The following is a 23,315-nucleotide window of genomic DNA, read 5'->3' as shown; positions in this document are numbered from 1 at the left end:
CAGCGACGCTCCAGACATCTCTTAACCCTCTTCAAAACCCTCAACTACTCTGTAAACCATGGGGAGTGACGGCTCGAGCGAGGCAAGAGAGGACGCACAGGTGCAATCTTGTCCAAGGCCCCGGCCGCGGCCCTATTCCAGGCCGTGGCCAGGACCTCTGCTGGACCGTGCAGCAGGCCCTTGGGAATAGCCCCCAGCTCCCTCTGAAACCCTACCGGGTCCATCAGTCGCCAGGGGCAGACCAATCGAATGGGTCCAGCCTCCCTGCAGAGCGGGGTGGCACAATAAAATCTCAGGGTCACCAGGGTGTGGTCTGACCATGACAATGGGGACAGATATAACTCTCCCCTCAGATCACATTGCCACTGCTCCGACAAGAAAACTAAGTCCGGGGTGTGACCACTGTCTCGAGTCAGGTCCTGGATAATCTGGGACAGGCCCATGGCTGCCATGGTAGCCATGAACTCCCGGGCCATCTCCAAGGCACGTCCCAGGGATGGAAGATTGAAATCCCCCAGAACCATAAGCCTGGGGAACTCCACTGCCAACCCTGAGACGGCCTCCAGCAGCTCGGGTAGGGAGGTTGCTATGCAGCAGGGAGGCTGGTACAGCAGCAACACCCCCAACTGTTCTTGGGATCCCAGCTTGAAAAACAGTGTCTCACAACCGGCCACTTGTGGGGCAGGGCCCCTGAAGGCCACTAGAGATTCTCTGATGACAACTGCCACGCCGCCTGCCATGCCCTGGTGTCTCGGCTGGTGCCACACTTGAAACCCAGCTGGGCGCATCTCAGAGAGGGCTAAACCCCCTTCTGAGCCCAGCCAGGTCTCGGTGATACACGCCAGGTCTGCCCCCTCCTCTGTGATTAAATCACATATGAGGGGGGTCTTGTTGTTCACTGACCTGGCATTAAGGAGCAGCAGCCGAAGACCAGGGACCGCGAGGGTCTGTCGTCCAGGGCCCGGGTATGATCCTGGAGGGCCGGAACATGCCACTGGTAATAAACACCGGGGGCATCTTCCCTGAAGATGGCCTGCCCTCCGGGTCCCATCATTGCGTCCCCGGCCCGTCACCACCTCGATGGAATAGCCCGCCCCACAGCCCCCAGAGTTTCCTAATCCAGTAGCCTCCACTCCCGGACCTCCAGAACTCCTGGGCTTAACCAGGGGTCCCTCTTCCCACACATCCATCTTCTCCCACACTATCCACCTTAGGCAGTGGCAATCCACCCCAGCGCACCAGCTTCTGCTTTTGGCACTGGTGGGTCACCGCTGCCATCCACACCCTTACAGTGCCCCACCTCAACCTCTCTCACTAGAAGAGGTGGGACACACCAGCCACTCCTAACCACCCCTGACTCTCACTCAAGGGCAGGTAGATTTCCACATCAAACCAATCCTAACCTCCTCCCGAGCCTCTCACCCACGGGAGGAGTGGCACACTCACACTCACACCAACGGACCCCAGCCCTCTGCCACCTAATATAATGGGAATGGCCAGTCTCCCTTCCCCTCCCCCCTCCGAAATCCCCTAAGATTTTAAAAGCCAGGGATTTCTCCCAAAGCCACTTCACCCCCCAATCCTGCCCATTTCCCTCGCAAGTCTGTCGCCCCAACAGGTTCAGTCTGTTGCGAAGCTGCCATTGTGGGGTGCTGTCTGGACCATTGAGATGTGTCCAGGGGCCACTGAGGGAGCACAGGAGGCTATCGGGATTCCGCCGGGGTCCTCCAGGGTCCACACCCAGGTATGCTGCCGCCGCTGCCAGAAATCTCTGCTGCCCACTGCACGCCACTTCATTCATGGGGGGGGGGGACTCCACTCATCTCCAGGCCACTGGGGGAGCACAGTGGGCTACCAGGATTCTGCCGGGGTCCTCCAGGGTCCACGGGAGGGCTGTTCGCACCCTCCCAGGTATTCTGCTGCTGCCACCGCCGCCACCGCCAAAAACCTCTGCTGCCCACCGTTCGCCACTTCATTCAGGGGGAGGAATCCAATTGTCTCCAGGTCCACCCCAATTAAGCCAGGGGACCGACCAATCCACCCCACAGCCACCTCAGCTGACCTGAGAGCCAAGCCAGAGGCAGGACTTGCAGAGGCTCGCAGAGACTAGAAAACCGGGGGTCAGCGTCTTTCTCGCAGTGGCTGCCATCTTGGATTCACCAGGACTGTTGCAAGGAGATCCATGATCCATTTGGTCATAATGGTTCTTACCTCCACCTTTTCTACTTACTAAGGAAATTTGAACAGTCAGGTCAAACAATAGCAGGTTTTGCCACTATTATTATTGCATTAATTGAAAACTATTATCTTTGTCAATATACAGTATATAGAATTTAAGTGTGCCGTGTAGGTCTTGCTCACAGTGACTCATGCCTTAGTCATCTCCAATTTGTATTATTGTAATGCACTTGAACATTTGGAAGCTGCAGCTGGTCCAGAATTTTTGGGCAGTTTTTGGCATCTCTTGCTGCTCCACCAGCTACACTGACTCCAGTAGGCTTCTGATGCAATTCAAGGTGCTGGTCATTACCTATAAAGCCATGCATGGAGTAGGACTAGCTGTTTGTGGGACCACCTTTCTCCCCTTGTTTATGCTTGTTTAAGTTCGATCCACTGTATCTAGCAGAGAGGGCATGCTCCAGGTCCCCTCTATTAAACAACGTCCTCTTGTTATACCCAGGAGTCCTGCCTTCTCTGTGCAGTGCCCTCCTTGTGGAACAATATCCCTTCCCCATCCTGGAGATCTGGGTGGCCCCAATCCTACTGGCCTCTCATAAGGCTCTGAAGACCTGGCTGTGTCCCCAGGTGTTCGGGCCAGCAGGTTAGGCTAGCCCTGTTGTTGATGTGTTTTTATGATTGGAAGGTGTTGTTTACCTGAGGCTCCATGGGTTATTCTTTTAATCACTGGGTTTTGATCTTTGTAAGCTGTTCAGTGTCACTGTTTTGAGATGGGTGGCCATATAAATTATTTAGAGAATACATTAATTTTTAAAAATAGAAGTCTGAATTCCTTGCTGTGCCTGTGGCAGTCAGTTGTGTTAGAAGCTTCATTCTTGTCTGCAATAAAATTTCTGTCTAGCTGAATCATGTCAGAGGGTCTTTGGCCAAGTCCAGTCAAGTTTTGAATTGTGGCCTTGTGACTGGACAAATTTATCTTTTCCTGGATCCAAAAATGTTCCTAATCAATGGCAAAAAAACAGAATAAGCCTTCCTAAAGGAATTTATCAATGAAAATTTGCGGAGGGGCTTTACCTATGCTCTCTTCCCCTGCCCACCATTTTTGTTAGAAAGAATGACTCTTTACATGTGTTCCACGAACCATTAGGGACAGTATCTTCTTTTCCTTATTTCTGAACAGTTAGAATGGTTGCAGAGAACACATGTTTTTACCAAATTGGACTTCAGAGGGGCTTACATTGTGATTTGTATGAAAGAAGGTCATTCATATTTAATTGCATTTGATTCTCATTATGAGAGGTTTGTATATATGGTAAATTTGCATAAAATGGAGTTGTTGTTGATTCCTGGTGCCAGATTTCAGGATTTAGGTGATATGTCTGCCTGAATAGGACTGCATTTTCTTTTAAGGGATAGTTTTGCTCATCTTCATCATCATCATCATCATCATCATCATCATCATCATCATCATCTGCCTGACTCTCAACAACTCTGGGTGGCTCACAACAATCAACAAAGAAATTACAATAAAATCAATAAAAAATAAAGATAAAGGATGACAAGCACAATGATGTGAGGGGTCTTCACCGCTCTTCTAAACAACAGCAGAGTGGGGGCCATCCAGATCTTGGGGGAACCTTGTTCTAGAAGGCAGATGCTGCTACAGGTTGCTACATTGAGACACACTGATGCTGGACAGACAGATACCCTTCATGGCAAGACAGCTTTGTGTCAACCTTTAGTGTATGGAGCTTAAATGGCCTCAGCTCAGGTTACCAACTAAACCATCTCTTCCCTTACAGTCTGCCCTCCATTCTCAAGTCTTCAATGGGAGACCATCTGCAGATTCCATCAGGGGAAATCTCATAGACCTCCATGAATAAATTATTCTTTTCCTGTATATGCTATAATGTTATTTGGTTAGATGGTCATGGAGTAGCAAAGAGCAATAAATGAAACTTGTTATGGGGTAGAGAAGAAAGTAGTATCCATGTTACCTCCATCTGCAGTCGGTACTTTTCCCTTTGCTGTTTAATAGCTTATCTTGATCTTCTTTCTCTTATCTCCTATATATGCATTATTTCTGTCATGTTAGCTTATTCTCAACTTTAATTCCTTGTCACTATCTGATGCTCATCAACAGTGAAATGAAAGTGAGCCATTTCAAGGGTGTCAGGCCTTAATTTGCATTGGTCAGAGTTTATATTCAGAAGGCGCATACTTGGATTTACTTAGCTATGACAGTTGAGTGTGCATTTCTGTTAATAGTGTTGGTCAGCTTCTGCACATATCCATGTAAAATCCTTCCCCCTGGGTGCTATTGTGATTTGTGAACTTATTATTGCATGCATACCACTGTTTGAAGTCACCTAGTGACGGAAATGCAAGTGCATGCTAGCAGGGTGATTTCGGGAAATTATTTATTATTTTAAGCATAATGTATATATAATACCCTAATGGTTCCAATTTATTGGCTCTGTCCTGGTTGTATCATATAACTCTTAAATATATCAGAGGTGCTGTAATTTAATTTAATTTAATTTAATTTAATTTAATTTAATTTAATTTAATTTAATTTAATTTAATTTAATTTAATTTAATTTTTTAAAAATATTTAACTATGTACATTGTCACACAGCGCACTGTAGACCATCCTGTGCTTTAAAATTAGCCCTACTAAACAGCAGGCTTCCTACCATATCACTTTCTTTGGCTCATAACACTTTCTTACATGGCTGGATTGGAGGTGAAAGTGAGTGATAGAATGCTCCCATGGCTTTTGAACTCCAGTGTGGTAAAGCTGCCTCTCTGTCTCCATTGATCTACACAATGATTTTAGTATCACTCAGCTCCTTCAAGTAGCATCCTGGCATGATAAACAGCCTTCTTCAAACTCTTCTGTATGTGCTGCTTCTCCCTTTCCTTGTACTGCAGTATTAATTTCCTCCCCACTAGCCTCTTCTGTTCCTAGCTGGGCCCCTTGCCACATCATTTTATACCATTAGGCAATTAGGAAGAGAAAATTCTCTAGTCTCTCCATATATATTCCTTCCTTCCAGCTGATCTTCTCAAGATTGGAGGTGAAACAAAAGAACTACTACAGCCTCCTCCTCTTCCTCCTCCTCTGCTTCTGCTTCTCATGCGCTGTGTGACAATGTTTGCTTGCAACAGTGAGAAACTGGGCAGCAACGGAGTGATCTGCAGTTGTACAAAAAGCTGCCCTGCTTTATACCCCTGTATTTCTTGAAGCATATTGTCCAGCATATTAGTGGTCTACCAACAACTAATTTACTGTTGGGCAACTTTTGAATTTATGGTTTGGCTACCCTCTTGGTAGCTGTGCAGGCTCAGAAAAATGGGAACCCTGTCACTACTTCCTTAATGAGTCCTTAAATGCCGTAGCTATGTTCCTAAGTTTTTATGGTTACCCTGCAAGCCTAAGAGAAGGAGTGGTTTCTTTAAGGAGCAGCTGACAAGTCGAGAGAGGGTGCCAATGTCAGGTCTGAATTACACTTGACCATTTTGAATCCAAATATTGTAAACCTCTGGAACAGTTCTGCTGAGCTGATCCTGTGCTGCTGCTGCTTAACACTATTGCACATATAGAGTTGTAAGCCTTCTTCAGTGATGACTTAATGCATCACCGTGGCCATTTCTGTAATGTTTCGCATGGGTTGTTATGATTCCTACCTCGACTCTGCAAGGCACAGCAGCAGCACAGTTCCTCAGTGCAGTGCATCCAGCTGCATTGCTGCAATAGGAGCATCATCTGCACCTGTGCAGATTTTTTTGCTGAAGGGGCTGCAAAGTGTAAGTTGAGGCTGTTGAGTCACAAAGATTTGTGCAGCCCTATTATGAAAGAGCTGCAGCTGCATTAGATTGAAGGATAGAATGTTCATGTGGAGGTTGTTGCCACAGCCAGCAGAATATACTGTCGTTGTGTACAAGATGGGCGGCAGAGAAATTTGATAAATAAATAAATAAATAAATACATACATACATACATACATACATACATACATGCATACGTACGTACGTACGTACGTACATACACACACTACCAGTGGCCAGTACAGTTAGTCCTATGGCAAAGCTTGTGATTGTTGCCACCACTTTCAATCCAGAGTCTACCAGTATAGCATGCTAGTATCTTCCACCCCCAGAGCACATCCTGACATGACATCCTTCAGCCTAGATACCACCTGCACTTTGCATGGCTAATCTTCAGGGCAGAAACAGGATAGCAATTTGACATCTGAAGACTAAGTGCTCTGCTCAGGATAGAGTTTTGTCTAGGCCAGATGCACCATAAAGTCTATTTGGTTCTCTGTCTGATAGCCCCCTATAGCTGTTACTGTTACTCCTGCTGCTGGTGTGCCATTTCACTGATAACTGGAAGTAGTGGTGCAGCAGGAATCCAGAGACCTCAGGCTGCCCTCCATTCAAGATACACAAATGCCTTTCAAAATGAACTGAATCCTTCAGCAACTCTTTCTTTAACTGATCTCATTCCAGTCACAGATGCAGTATTTATTTGTTTGTTTGTAGTATTTATATACTGCTTGCTTCTCATTGGGGAGAAAAAAAGGAAATGGTCTAACATAAAGTGCAAACAATTAAAAGTTGGTCAAACAATTGATAAAAACATAAATTAAAACATTGCATGAAATTACAGTGTATTTGAGTCTTTGTCAATTTCTGACTCTTGGTGACTGCCTGGACTAGTCTCTGTGTTTTTCTTGGCATTATTTCAGAAGTGGTTTGTCATTTCCAGCTTCCTAGGGCTGAGAGGGAGTGACTGGCCCAAGGTCACCCAGTTGGCTTTGTGCCTAAGGTGGGACTAGAACTCACGGTCTCCCAGTTTCTAGCTTAATTCTTTAACCACTACACCATACTGGCTCTTTGATATAATATACAGGACAGGACAGGACAGGATAGGATAGGATAGGATAGGATATATATTAAGATTTATCATCTATCATCTACCAAATATATAAGAAAATGAATAAAATAAGCAATAAAATAATAACAGGAAGTTACAGCAGCAATAAAAAGCTACTAATCAGAACAGAATTAATGTACTGTTGGAAGGCCTGGGAGAATAAATATGTCTTTGACAGGGACCAAAAAGGTAATAAAGACAATGCCAGGTGTACCTTACCTGGGAAGGTATTACAAAATCAAGGGCTACCCAGTCACCACACCTCATCTTAGCTTGCAAATGGAAGCATATAGGCAGAGGTGTTCCATCATATCCAGCAGTCCCAACCCATGAGGGTATTACATAATAAAACTAGGAGCTTGAATTGGGATATGCCATCATCTTCAAGATCATCTATTTCATTTAGATTTGTAAATGGTTTGGTCATGTTTATCATGAAATTTAAAGTTATTACCTTATTATATAATTATATAGTATTCAAATGTATTAAATGTAGAGGAAAATAATGGTATTATTAAAATATGCTTTATTTTTATACTGGTTTTTATTTTTTGAGAGAAACAGTTAACAGGTGCTCCTATCTATCCACATACTTTTTAAGCATACTTTTTAGTATTCCAAGCACCAAACAATATATACTTTTTGTTTGTCATTCTATTGATATATTGTCTGGTGTTCCATTATCTTGAAAATTTCAAAAAAAACATGTTTGACTCAAGAGTTAAATAAAGAAGGAATGACTACTGAACATTAATTTGATATAATGATATAGAAAAAGCAAATCGGATAGTCTTCTCATTTTCTCTTTGGTCGATCTTCTCTCCATCATAACAATTTAATTAAAACTAAGTTTGTGAATTAAGCATTTGCTTGTACCTTTATTGTTGTTCATTTGTTTCTTTGCAAAGCTTCAGAGACGTTGTAAATAAACGAGGTGGGAAAGACAAATAAAGTATAATTGTAATGTAGTAATCAGAACTCTGCTTATGTATATTCATGGGATGTTATACAATTAACTCCCTAATGTTTAAATTTACTTAAAATAGGAAAAAGGAGAATGCATTTAACTTTATTTCTGGGAATTATTTACCACTTTAGCTTGCAAGGATTCTAGGCATGGTACAATATCCAAGGAATAATGCAGTGAAATATATAATATAATGCACAATGATAATGATACTGGTACTGATGACTCCACATGGACCAGTCTGTGCCTTCTAGAACAGGGTTCCTCAACCTTAGCAACTTTAAGATGTGTGGACTTCAACTCCCAGAATTCCCCAGCCAGTTGCTGGCTGGGGAATTCTGGGAGTTGAAGTCCACACATCTTAAAGTTGCTAAGGTTGAGGAACCCTGTTCTAGAAAATCCTAGTTTTTACAAACTTCCAGGAGGTCGTGAGATGGGAATCACCTTTGCTTTGCCAGAAAAGTTGTTGTGTCCCTTCCGGTCACACCTTACAAGAGGAGGGGACCTTCAGCAGGTGCTTCCTATTGACCCAGATTGGGTAGGCAGAATTTGCTTGGGAAAGACAGTCACTCAGATACTAGGCCTCCAGCAATACGATGCTTATAGATAGTGTCCAACACCTGGAATTGCACTTGGAAGCACACCAGTAATCAGCACAGTTCCCTCACTAGTGGTGTAATATTATGACTGACCAGTAAGCAGCTACATTTGGGGCCAGCTGGAGTTTCCAGGTGGTTGTCCATGTAGAGCAAATTACAGTAATCCTTTTTTGAGAGGACAAATACATGACCAACCTCCTGATCTAAGCAATGTCTCAACTGGCACACCAGTTGAAACTGAATAAAAGCCCTCCTTGGTCCAGGTCCCACCTCTACATTTAAAGAGCTGTAAATGTAGAAGGACCTCTAAGTTACCAGCCTGGTCTCTCTGGAGAACCTGAACTCCATCAGGAGTCAAAATTGGTAGTATCCTGGAGCTCAGGTATGAATCTGAGTCTATTCCTCCCAATCCAGGTCTGACAGCTTCCAGGCACCAGATCAGGACTTCTACCACATTCTTCCATTTAGCCCAGGGTAGAGGTACATAATAGAACCCTATCATGGAGCCATTTTGATAGCGGGCCCCTAAATCTTTGGACTTAGCTTCTGTATGACAAACCTGGGAGACCTTAAAGCAAGTATTCTATTGGTTCTTTTTAAACAGGCTTTTTAATACTATGTTTTCCGTTGTTCATTGTTTCAGTGCTTCTTTTTACTTTATACATCCTTTGCAGTTTTACTGTAGTTCTGTGTTTTTATTTGCCTAGGCAGGTAAGTTTTATCTTGCTTGGAGAATTTTTCCTTATAATTACTCTGTAAATTGTCTGAATAAATATGATCTATACATCTGAATTAGGTTTATTTCTATAATGTATGTGTGGATCTTTATTCATAGTTAGTGATCAGCAAAATTGCAAAAACACACGAGTTGAACAGTGTGCCTTCAGGTTTGCATCATCTCTTGCCTCATTTTCACTGTGGCTACACAGTATTTGGCTGCCATGTGGGTAGTGGCATGTTTTGTGTCTGAAAGATGCAGCATAATATAAAACTAAGCCATTTTGTCATGCTAAAATACTACTTTTATAGGGATCCTTATAATAGAAAATGCTGTATTCTTTCAGTTTCTCCAGATTCACATGGGAAGTCCACTCAGCTAATGGATTATTAGAGTGCTCATAAAAGTGCAGAAGGAAGAACATTGTACCTCCTTCTTTCCTCAGTTTGGGGACATTAACTGTATTCTGGCTCCATTCTGGCTCTCCATATCATTTAGCCTTTGAAGAAAAACCTAGTTAGCCTCCTCACACTGAAAACCCCCATGATGTTTATCTTTTCCAACTCAATGAACGGTCACCTGCCAGGGTTAAGGATAATAAACCTTTGGGGAAAAGCTGATCATTTGCTTCTAAGCCTTCTCTTTGATTTTAGGCATCCCAGTCTCGAATTTGAGTGATGTGTTAGGGGCAGTGAGAACAGAGCTCAGGAATTTCATTTACACTCTCTCTGTTGTGGTGTTCTTTGTGTAAATTCCCACATGGGTGCCATATAAAATTTGGGGCAATGGTTTGGCTTCAAAAACTTTTAAAGCTGCTACTTTTAATTCTCTTCCCTTGGTGAAAAAGGACCTCCTGGTGGCCATTGAGGATTTTAATACCATCTAACTGACATGTTCATAGTGTGCTTTAGAATGAAATACTATTCCCAAGTGTTTAAAAGTATAGACCTATTCTATTTTATTGCCCTCAGTACCCCAACCTGCTTGTTCATCTCTAATTATATCGTCATCATCTATCCAGGTTGTCTGGGCACCTGATCACTGCCTGGACACTTGGCAGAACACCCATCTTCTATGACTGGTCCATCTTAGGCAAACATCTCTTAACTTCCTTGAGATGTACAAAGCCTGTGATAAAAGCCTTTGTCCCATGCAAAAAAATAGCAGTGGGGGCACCAGTATTTCCTGTTTGAGGAGCCACCACTAAACCCCCTGACTTTTATTGTTATCTCTGAGTCTCAGAACTAGGCAAAGCTTTCAGAAGGGGTTCATGCATGAGAAGATACGTGTGGAAGGAGGTAGCATATGCCCAGTTTCCAAGCCATGTACTATACTTTGATTTGGACTCGTAAATGAATTGTAAAGCAGTGAACGCAAGAGATGGCCAATATCATGTGGACTGTGATTTCTGATTGCTCTTCTATGCAATTGAAACAAATACAGCCACATTACATGGCATGTACAGAAACACAGAAATACACAAACAGGTAGAGATACAGATAGAGAAGCAGGTGAAGGAGAACAAGAGATAAACAGCAATAGTGGGATATATATATGATATCCTCTGAATCCAATTTCCCCTCAGTTCTAGCAGGATTATTCATTTCTTATCTGTCAAGGGTGCTTAAAAATGTCACCACCGATACCGTAAGGTTCTTGTATAAACGTCATATCTGTGTAGTGATTGGGCTGTGCTTCAAGGCAGGGACTTTAGCTGTGCCACAGAACAGGGCACATTGTTTCTCCACCTCAAAGCAATTTTAATTAAAGCAAATTCAATTAAAATTCAGTGTAGATAATGTGATTACTCTCCAGTTGTATATTTAATAGTGTCTTCCCTCAGTCACATTAAACATCGCAGTTTGATAACTTGGGAGAATCCTTAATAATTCTGGGGAGCTACATAAAGCCCTGAATGTGAGGCTGTATATTTCTGCTTTAACATGAAACGTTGGCATGCCTGCCTCTTCTTTCTTGGATTCATTCATACATTCAGTCTTTGCCCATGATTAAACTGTCTCCTTTTTATTTTCATTCTGACCGGGCCATCTACCTGCCCCCTGGCAAAAGAATTTAGAAGACAATGATTAAAATAATTGAAGCAGGTTGTTGTCCTGACTGAAAAAGAGTTTTTATCTCTCAACATTTTAAAACTCAAGGCCCTCTCACTGAATTGCTTATTATAGTTTTAGGATAAGCAGAAGAAATGATTTGTTCACTTAACATTCATAGTTGTGAGAATCACTGCATGATGTGGAGACAACTTCTATTTGTGTAGAATATTGAAAGAATTAGATGTATTCCCATGGGTTTGTCTATCAGTAGACATAAGATTAACCATTAATGTCCATCAACAGGTTCTCAGCTTGGATGAAGGTGGTCTTTTAAACCCCTAGCTGTAAAACCCTGAGTTATGATTCACTTTCTGATGAACATGACTATGTGCATTTCTGTTCCATTGATTAAGCAGTGGTATCTAGATGAACCCAGAAAGTTCCTCTTCCAATACAAGGAGTAGTAGACCAGTGGGGAGGAATTGGATCTTTAGCCAGTAACTGATCATCTGCTTCCAGGCCATAACTGCTATTTTGGACACACACACAGAGACACACACAGACCCATGCTGGCTGGGGAATTCTGGAAGCTGAAGTCTACACATCTTAAACTTGCTGAGGTTGAGAGACACTGGAATAAATGTAGACAGTGATGATATAATCATGTCCTGCTCATGAACTTCTAGGGGCTTCATCTGCTTGATGTTGGAGAACTGAATAAGTTGGAGCTTTGCCTTGACCCAGAAAGTTTGTTATTGCATTTGTGTTCTCAGCTTATCCTTTAAACAGCAATGGTGCACATGTCAAGAACATGGCAATAGATAAGAAGAAAAACCTGTTATGGCATGGCTGTTAATACCAATTTATGTAGAATAGTTCATTATACAAAGAAATATAAGAAGGAAAACATATAAATTGTACCTTGTTATTTCCCTTCTGCCCAAAAAGCTTTCTCAAACCAAAGAATTATATTGCATTGCTTGTTTTGATTAATTACTGTATGTGCCACTGCATAGATAGATTTTTCTCCAGGAAATGTTTTGCTGAAGTTCAGTCCTATTAAGTCCAGGGAGGCTACTGGGGAGTAACCTTCACTGAATTTAATGGTATTCGTTGAGGGTTGGGTAGGTTATTTATTTAAATTATTTAAAATATTTTTATTCTGTTTCCCATCTTTAAAAAATGTCAGGAAACCAAATGTAGTATGTAGAAGACCAGATTTGGGATAAGTACTAATTATTCCAACTAGTCATTTGTTTATAAAACCCCTGAACCAATTTATAACAAAAAAAGGAAAAGTTTTGCTGCAACAAGGTGCTTTGTTAATTGTAGTGTTTTCTGCAGGCTTGACCATTTCTTTTGGTGTCGGTGATATGGGAAACATACAGTGGGCCATTGGGTGATGTACCTATGAGAAAGATACTTTGATAAACAGGAACACGTAAAGAAAGAAATGATAAGAATTTGGTTTCTGAAGTGCCTAGTTTGTTTCCTGGGCTCCATGTTTCCATTTTATTTTCCTATGACCTTTTGCTTCATTTTCAGTCTTTTGTATTTGACTTTAAAAGTAAGTGCTTAATTTCCATTGTTGCAGAAAACAATTTTATACTGATACTTTGAAAGCTCAGAAGTTAGGTATCCAAAACTATTGTATGAAATCTTGGCATTTATAAGCTATTTTTGTATGTTCTCTTGAGGCTTTTTGTATAGTTTCACACTTGGAGTAAGATGTATAGAGTAAGATGTTCGATGGGTATGAATCTCTCTTGCTATTCACCATTCATTTCACCCAAACAAAAATTATACTCTTTGCAAGTTTTACAGAAATTTAACTGGTTCCCCCTGAGAATGGTTTGTTATATAGTGTGGTCCTCAGTGGTGAACAAGGGACTCAAAGCAGAACTGAAAAGGAGAAGCAGAGAAAAACCTATTCATTAAAGGAAATGTGGTGCTGTTTGTTAAAGAAAATACATTGTACGATTTCTCTCTGCATGATGTAAGTCAGTAGCCTCCCAAGGAGAAAATGCATATCCTCAGTTTTATCTTCTTTTCTTTTTTATTCCAGACAGTACAACTGAAGTTTTTACAAACATCTACGTGACCAGTTTTGGACCAGTTTCAGATACGGACATGGTGAGTTTGGCAACTGAAATAACCTCTGATGTATATGATTTAGAATACAGTGTAGATATTTCTTTCAGACACTTCTTTTTTGGTCAGTTGTTTTCATGGTTTCTGTGATTTAATACGTGGGTCAGGTTCACATGCAGAGACAAATTCAAAACCTACTAAAGCCTACAGGATTATTTGGAAGGATCCCTGACCCCCACCCAACCAGCATGGCTACACAGTGAGCCCCTTATCTGTTTGATCACTGCAGTGTTAGTGTATTCATCGCAAGTTCTTACAGTCTCTCCCAGCAAGATTTGGCCATCCCATGCATTCTTTTTGGGAGGGAATGGCAAGGATTCTAACCCGCATGTGAAGTGAAGGGGGGAAACTGACAATACTCCTTCTCAGCAGCTGCCCCCACACTCTGGAAGACCAATAGTGTTGCAGTCATTCTAATTTACAAGCTATCCTCTGGCAGAAATGTTTAAGGCAACAGATTCTGAAATTATTGTAGTATTCTTGCCTTCACCGAAATCCCCTACCATGGCAATTCCCTCATCTCTTCGAGAGATCAGTCGAATTTTCCATCTCCCACAGAAGATCCTCAAGTCTCTGCTATGCTATTTTTGGTACTGAGGAAATCATCCACTAAGGGTTCAAAGACTTCTAAGAGGTCTATCCTCCCATTTCCAAACAAGGCAAAAAGGAAAAGAGGGATAAAAGGTTTGGTTCCTCCCTGATTCCCATTCCAGCAGCATCAGCTTTCTCTACTATAACCTTTCCCAACTCTTCTACTGCCATTTCCACTGTTGATAGACTCTCCAGTTCATATTGCCCAGTCCTTAATGGTTCCTCTTCAAGCATAGGAGTCAATGTCAGAAGGGGAGATTTGAGACAGATCCCACGTAATTTGTACTCCTCTGGACCACCCTTTTGTCCAGCAAAGTAGTTAAAATGAAAACCTTATCCTATCTCAAGATTTCCAAGGTCATAATTGGTCACCTCTTGCTCATTCTGTTTCTAAAATGTATTTCTCCACCATTTCAATGAGATCCATGCTGTCTTGTTATGCTAGGGTGGATCATTGGTCCCCTTGGAATCAAGTTTTTCATGGTCCTCATCAGTGGACCTGCACTCAAGATATATTGAGCTTCCAAGGTATGTGAGCTTCCATAACTTACAAATGTGTTACCATATTGAATTCTGGATAAATGCCACACCAAACCATCCTGTTGCTTCTGAGACTTCTTCAGAGTTACATCAGGTAGCTTCTCTCCTACAGAAAAGAACTATTGACAGAGGACTATACTCCTGTTTTCTTTTGTAACCACTTTATTGTTCCTAAGAAGGATCTGTGATGGACCTTTGCCATCTCAACTTGTTTTTAAGAAACTCCTGTTTCAGGATGATACTGATTGCTTCCATCTTTTCCTCCTTGCAGAATGGAATGTGGCTGGTATTTGTAGATTTGTAGGACATACAGTATGTTACTGTTTGGCCTCTCCATGATACTAAGAGTTTTTTTCCCTTAAATGTATGGTAAGAGAGCCAGTTTGGTGTGGTGGTTAAGGCACCAGGCTAAAAACCAGGAGACTGTGAGTTCTAGTCCCGCCTTAGGCATGACCTTGGACCAGTCACTCTCTCTCAGCCCTAGGTAGGAGGCAATGGCAAACCACTTCTGAAATCTTGCCACGAAAACTGCAGGGACTTGTCCAGGCAGTCACCAAGAGCCAACACTGACTTGAAGGCACCGAAAAAAGAAAGTAAGTTACTTACCATCATGTTTCTCCACACTAAAGTATCATTTTGTCTATCTAGACAACTGGCTTCTAGTTGTCTATTTCTGTACCAAGATATTTTACCACATAAGTTAAGTCCTTCTGGACTTTCAGTGGCTTGTCTCTGGGTGAATTATGAGAAGATTTGGTATCAGGTTCTCACCCTTAGCTGCCTTGAAACCTCTCAGACATTCAACATGACAGGTCTTGTAAAGTCTCTTTATTGTGCACTAAGATGTTACAACAGATGCTTCCCTTAACAGAGTGAAATCATAGCCTCTTCTTATGTTACCTTAGTTTAAACTCAGCCCTTCTTTCTCTTACCTTTCCCATGGCTTAACAGAAAGCTTGTTTTGCATTTCTCATACCTAATGCTAGATGGCAGTTGGTAATTGACATATTTAGCATTCTTCGCCTAGGAAATATATTTCCCAGCATATCTTCCACATAGTTTATTTGGTTCATTATGGCAACAATAGATACTATTGGAGAGCTGTTTTCCTATAATGTTCATGACTCTGAAAGCTTCAAGCAATTGTATGTAAGCTTTCTTCTCTTATAAAAGCCACGCTGCATCGTCTTGAAACTACTGGACCATATGGTCTATAACCTGAGTTGTTTTCTTCCCCTGTTTTCAGGTCACACTCTACAGTTATGACACTGAATTTTACTTCTCTGGGTAAGGACATCATCTTGCCCTGTATCAAGAAATCTCTCAGCATTTCATACAGTTTTATTGAAAGCATTTCTATGTACCTTTCTCTCTGACATGTGTCCTTACAACCAAAGTGTCTATGTCTAGATGGCTTCTACAAGCCCTCTGCATCTAAAGGGCTTGATCCAGCTGTGAAGCATTGAGACAGCATGCAGTTGGAGGGTCTTCTGAGCCTTCAAAGATGGTCTCCATGGCTGGACTATCCAAGGAACATCATAAAATGCCATCGTAGCTTACGTAGCAGTACATAGCAAACAAGATGGCACAAAATCTGAATCTCTTCTGCATCTTGCATTACAGATTGGCATTGATTTGCCCATTATCTTAATTTGTCATCTTCATCCTAGCCAAGTCACATTAGGTGTTCCATGAATGGAAATTACATCTGTTTATAATGGTTGTCATCAAATTTCATTGGGGCAACTCCAAGATTAATCTGCTTGTGGGGAAGGATACACTCTCAGTGTCTCAGAAAATACTTTTTTTCTGTAATTTACTCTTGTTGTATATATTTCCACCAACTCCCCTGCTGAGCAGAGGAAAAGACCAACTGGTATTCAACCAACTGCCTTCTCCACACACATTAGTGGCCTGCATTTGGTCTCTAATTCCATCAGAGCTCTCCTATTACATCCCTTCATAAGCACACTCTATATTTACTACTTTGTTGTCTGACTCTTCCATTTGTATTCCACTCAGCCAACTACTCAGGGGAACTTAAAATTTGCATGAGAGGATTTGACATTATTTATTTCTTCAGGCAGCTGCAGTAAGATGCACTCTTACCTAGACATAAGTTTCACTGACCTCAAAAGGACTTTCTATGGAGCAGATGAGAAATCTGGAAATAGGATTTACACACATCATATCTTCTAAACATGTTGCTCTGAGACTGTGCTACCCTTAACACAAATATACTATACACTTGGTATAAACTGAAAAACTCACCACAGTCAATCAGACTAAATTCAGTACAGAGTACTGTATATAAATTTTAATCTATATCCCAACCAACTTCCTCTCTCCCTTTTTCACACACTATAATGTGGGAAAACAATGTAAACCATTTTCCTCCTCCTCTTCTCCCCCTTCCGCTGTCCAATAGCACTGGTAATGCATAAACTGTATCACAAGACATGTAGTTTTAACAAAATATTCAGTTGGAACTGCATGTAAGAAAACTACAGCTGCGATTTCTCCTGAGGTCAAATTACTTTTATAAATGAATACGAAGCTAAGCCAACCATGTCATGCAAGTAAGTCACTGCCATTAAAATGGGTCTTTTCTACTTGCCATTACATTGTTGAGGAATTTTTACAATTATTACCACAGGACTACCTTGATTTTTTTAAAAAAAATATTCTTCAAGGAAAAAAAGTATATATAAAAGTATATATTCAAAGTATCATAGAATATGGATTTTCACTGATTCTTTTTATTGATGAAATTACTTCTGAGTAATGCTTTATGAGATAATGAGTATGTGCTGACTACGCCTAGCAAAATGTCCGCACATACTCCCTGTCTAACATGGCGGTGCCCAGAATTTGTTTCACCAAAACAAAAGTATGCATTTGAAAATTTTACAGCTTTTTAACCTGGTATGTCTCAGCCATACATCAGGTAATATGCACCTAGTGATGGTAAGTACTGTACATTCGAATTCATGTGAGTGTGCCAAATTTTATGAAGCAAAGTAAATAGTTTAACTTTTAAGGATTTCAGAAAATGAACAGTAGAATGCCAAAAACTCAATCCATCTTATTTCTGATGTTTCCTTATTTCTAATAATGATGGGTGGTTGAAGTCCAGTGCTTTGTTTATAAATCCACCCACTGCTCCCTTCCTCAGAAGACAAAGGTAAATTGAGATCATAGAAAACATCCTAAAACTTAGGGTGATAAAGAACATCTTCAGCAGTTTACTCTCTGGTAAATGTATGTGTTGAGATTTGCCATGGCCACCATGACAGCCATTTTGTGAGAATGCCCATAAGATGCTGAAAGTGCCCATCAACTCAAAAAATTGGGACCTCCTCTATAATCTGTCTTCTTTATTTGCAGTGAGAATTCTGTATTTCTCTCAATGTTTACTCTAATTTAGAAGCCCAAATATTTGTCAAACTTCCAGCTATATTCTCAGTTTTAGAATATGATTCCAATTAAGATTAACATAACTCTTTTTCATGATAAACGGTTGAAATACCTATCTTATTGTACTCATTTTAGATAACTTTCTAAGAAATGAATATCCTATAGAGTATTGTTCTTGTAGCATAATTAGCACAAGTAAATAAGGTAGAGAGAAACAAAGAGTAACAGCATGCAAACGGGGTCACAGTCTGTCTCTTGGTGCCACAAGCAGTCAGGAAACAGTTGTGGCATAAGGCTATTAGAGAGATGACCTGGACTGTAAAACCAGGTAAAATAAAATCTAGTGAGATTGCATTGCTATGGTAAAACCAATGTTTCATTGTCCTGTTTGGTCATCTGATTTCTGCTTTGGGCACTGAAGGTTAAAATTAATGAGCAACAACAGAACAACATGGCAACAACAGAAAGGAAATGGCCCTGGAAATGGAGCAGAAAGATGGTTGGTAAGGCAAGTATGTGGAGTGCCTTACTGTGGGTCTCCCCTAAGGTTACCATATCTGGCTGCCTACTTCTAGATGACCAGTAGATGGCAGCAAAGAGCTAGACAGTTATATATCGCTTTACTACAATCTAGTTGTCAATCACATATTTGCAGCTCAGATCTGGTAGCTCTCATTTTTCCTGCCCTTCCAACCTGCCCAATTTCAAGCTACGATTTAGTGAGACAGTAATAATGTTGAGGAAAAGAGAAATTGGAAAGAGATAAGGACAGAGGCAGAAACGCTTTTAGGATGGGAAATAAAAAAAGATTGTCAAAGTATACAATGTGCATTAGGAATGTGGGCTCTGGATTTGAGAATATACTTGAGGTAATAACAACTTTGGTTTATTGGTATTTGTCAGTCAGTTGCTGATTGCATATTTCTTTGGATGAAAATGTAAATCTAATGTAAGCAAAGCAGCTTTCCATATAAATTGGAGACCAGTTGTAAAAAAATAACTTGGATGAACTGGTGAAGGAAAATTCTGTGCTGCAGAAATGCATGATAAGATGTTTGACCATTAAAAAATATTTATTTTGATATCTAGATGTTGATTAAAGTCTGGATTTGACTAATGTCTAGATTTTGAGGCTACTGCCTCAAAATAGAAACATAGCTAGGCTCTATAAGACTAATAAAAATCTCAAGCTCAGTCTCTCCAGGAGACTGTAAGGGCACAACCATCCAACTGTTTTGGGAATGCTAATAACATTGTAATAAATGGTGACATAACTTAGCTTAAAAAAGGTTCTGCAACATTTGCAAATGGAACATTTGACCTTAGATGGATAAATTTATCAGTTCAAGGTCTGTAACAAAAAGAACAAAGAAAACCCCAATGCAGTTCCTCACAAGGGGTACATCATTGTCTTCAGAAGATCGCAGTGCACTTACAAGGAAAATACCAGTGGACTGTCACTGCAGTGTTTTTGTTTTTTTGTTTTTACTGCATCAAAAGCCAGATCAGTTTAGGGCTGAATATGAGTCCAGGATACTAAAGTAGCACTTACTAATTTACTTCCAGCCGTAATGACTGTTTCAAGCTCTGTGAGCAAACTTCAAGTCTGACCCACTATCAAATTCACCAGATCCAATTACTGTAGCATGGTCTGTCAGGCACAGCTGAAAACGCGGCGGGCAGTTGGGGGTTTACCTTTTAAATAATCTGCAGGCTGGCAGCTTGAGATGGTTGGCATCCCAGAGTCCACAAGAAAAACATTCCCCTCATGGGAGTCACATGCAAACTCAAGTTGGCTCAAATAATTAATTGAGATGCAAATAAATAGAGAAATGGACAGCAGACGAACAGTTGAATAAGCTGTTCCTAACAAAATCTAGAGTAATAATGTGTTTTAGCGAACATCTTTGAGGTAAGGTCAGACTAATTTGATTAATTAGTGGTTGGGCTAAAATGGGAGATTTACCAAGAAAGCATGGTACAGAACAAATGGATAGATTGGTTCTATGGGAAAAGTAATTGCTGCCCAGGCACCATCTCAAAAATTTGTTGTCAGTTTAGAAGGAAGCTCCATAACCTAATGAATAAAATCTCTTCAGTCATGGCTTGATCTCCTGCTTGACTGTTATTTGATGTGTACCATTTGCAAAGTATGTTATCAATGGGCTGATTGATCTTCATCTGAAGATTGGTCTTTATCCTAACTGCAGTTTTTAGCATTTCCTTTACGGAGTTTATGAAGGTTCTTTCAAGCATTGTGTAAAAAAGACCTGCTTCCATAAAATACGTTTTTTAATATTCTTTTTTTCCTTTGTTATATATCTTCCCTCTGAGGGTTTTTTGTTTTTTTCCCTTTTTTCCCCTTTTCTCGCTTTATTTTAAATTTTGTAGCAGTATGGGTGAGCACTTAGGAGGGATGGGGTCAGGTAGCAGGCCAAGAACCATGCTAAGCCTATATCTGCAACTCTAGTCTTTTATTGTTCTCACCATACAGACAGAATCTTGCCAGAGTAAGGCCACTCAACTAACCTAAGGGGAAATAACCTAGAAGGGCTCAAGGGCAGAGCAACCTTGAACCTCTTAACCTTCCCAACAACAGAGTCTGGGCTGCGAAGCCTCTTACCAGTCTGGAATACGTTCTCTCCCTGAGAACCAGTGGCAGCACTGGAATCCACCACTTCACCGTCTCCTTCAGGAACATATTCCATCACAGATGGCGGGAGTTCTCCATCTTCATCTTCTGGAGGCCTCTGGGTTGATTATACATGCTGGCCTTGCCTTTCTGGCTTCTTATAAGTCTTTGGTAGTTATTGCTGCTACCATCTATCTTCCAGGGGAATTCCTTTCCTGGTATCCTGTCCCTTAAACCTGTCAAGTGAAGCAGGTAGGGGTCCCGCTGCCTAGGGGCCTACTGGCCAATAGAAAAAAATAAATAAAATGAAATAAATATCCTAGTCCCACCAGAGAGATGCACATGGATGCACATGGCTAGGGAAATTAGCTCCCGTACTTTGAGAGTTAGATCATTTTCCCAAGGTATAGTTAAAAGCAGACTTAAGCAAGAAAGAGGAAAAGGAAATTATAAGAATTCTTTTTTAACTTTAGGTAGCCACATGTAAAAAGAATCAGTGGTTGAGGAGGTAAAAAATACAGTGCTGCTAAAATTACAAACAGTGCCTGAAAGGAATGTCCTGTAAAAGGAGAAGATCACAAGGTGGGATGGATCTGCTGCTCAGAGGTCCCAAGAGACATTCAACATACAATAGCTAAATATCAGGGACAATAAAAGATCTCAACTACACACACAGAAAATAAGGAGTGCAACGCTAGCAAGACATTTCCTTGAGTCAGAAGTTCCTTTCTGATTTAATTTTACCTGGTCTTGCTTTTTGTTTTTCTGGAAATTTCTAGCTTTAATCTGGAGCCAAAGGGAGATCTTTTCAGCCTCTCAACAAGTAACTTCTGCTCTTTGTCTTAAAAAAGACAATTCATTTCTCTTTCTAGCAGAAGGAGACAAGCTTGGGCAATGTTCCTGTGTTGGTGAAAGTGGGGGTGATATCCTGTCAACTTATACCTTTTTGGGGGTTTTTTGCTCAATGTGTGTGTGTGTGTGTGTGTTATATTAAGTATAAATTACTTTATTGGAAAATGAAGAAATAAGTAAGAATGAGCAGGGTTTTTAGACAGTTCTCTCATATGAAAAATGGAGAAAAGGCAGTGAGATCAAGACACATCACTTTTTACGCCACAGCTTTTTCCTGATTGCAAAAGAAATGGAGACAGCCAAATTTAACACACTTCATGTGCAATACAATTCAATGTTATAACCAGTTGCTGAGGATGGATATTAGTATGGATATAGTCAATGGCTTCTTGAGTAACATTTGTACAGATTTAGCATCTTTATGATCATCTTTTCTTCTGAACAGCATATTTATTTCATTTGACTAGTGTTAAATAATAGAGCATTCAAATTGGTCCAGGTAATTCTCTTTATGGGAAATTCCTGGTTTCAATTCCCCAGTTGCCCCTAAAATAGCATATGCTGAATTTAATAAGGCATTTTAATTAGGCAGCCACCTATAGCGCATATGTAAAGTTTACCATGTGCAGAAAAATAAAAGGGGGCAAACAATTCAAGCAAATCTGTTTTTTCTCAGCATTATAATTTACTTAATAGATCCATTATGTTATTGACTGAGTACTGGAGTCTTGATTTGCTGTTGCAATACATGTTAGTATGAAACATATTTTTTTAAAGTCTAAATTGGCGAGAAGGGAATTCACTTGGCAGCACTGCAGACATACTTCGCTTAGGTGTAAATGAGAATGTAAGTCACAAAGTAATGGATAACGGAATTCTATTTAGCACTGGCCAAAATGATAGCCCTCTTGGGAGTCCTTACAGAAATGAAAATCTGTGTCTCAAAAGTAGTTGTGAGCGTGTTTGTAGGTAAGGAGTTGGCTGTGTAGAAGTGGTGGAAATGGTCACTAATGCCAAGGATTGACAGTGACTTCAACGACTTTTTATTGCATATCAGCATCATTGTTTAAGCGAATAATTACGAATAGGCATACACAGATACATGAAATTAGAAGAACCCATAATTTAGGAACAAAAGAGGAATTCAGAGGTGGGGTTTCATATCACAGGCAAATTAAAAATGGGATCTACTGTAAGTGATGTGTTCATTTCCCATCTATCTAGGAAAATAAATGTAAAGGGGAATGACAAAGTACTGTTTGATTTTTTTTTTAGCTCCTTTAAATTTTTAACATAAAGTTATTGTTGTTGTTATTTTTTGTAAAACAAGATAATTGTTTGGCAGCATCAGGGTTTTTTTTTAACTTCTGCCTTTAGTGGTGGGAAATGCAAAATCCCCACTCCCAAAGGTTCCATGGTGATCCTAGGCAAAGCATTACATGTCAGCTTGGCCTACCATATAGTATATTGTTATGCCATTTTTAGGAAGGCAGGATAAAACAACATATTAACAAAAGAAAACACTATTAAGATACTGTTGATGTTTCTGGAAACAAGGCTGTATTATTTCCCATATTTGATTTACTTCTATAATTGTTAATACTTTGCAACAAAGAAAGGTCCTGTTATTATACCAGGTGAAAGCAATGGAGGGGAGGGTCTTATAATGAATTG

At 40.6% G+C, this 23,315-nt stretch overlaps 1 protein-coding gene across 1 annotated transcript in view; it reads left to right on the top strand.

Moving 5' to 3' along the window:
* The window catches only part of GABRA2 (gamma-aminobutyric acid type A receptor subunit alpha2), a 95,777-nt gene that overhangs the window by 32,101 nt on the left and 40,361 nt on the right, over positions 1–23,315 (top strand). The window contains exon 3 of the mRNA XM_063310321.1: positions 13,524–13,591. Coding sequence (XP_063166391.1) covers positions 13,524–13,591 — 68 coding nt within the window. The remainder of the gene's footprint in view (positions 1–13,523; positions 13,592–23,315) is intronic.

Source organism: Candoia aspera, chromosome 8 (genome assembly GCF_035149785.1).
Source record: "Candoia aspera isolate rCanAsp1 chromosome 8, rCanAsp1.hap2, whole genome shotgun sequence".
NCBI lineage: Eukaryota > Metazoa > Chordata > Lepidosauria > Squamata > Boidae > Candoia > Candoia aspera.
This window is presented reverse-complemented; position numbering and strand designations above follow the sequence as displayed.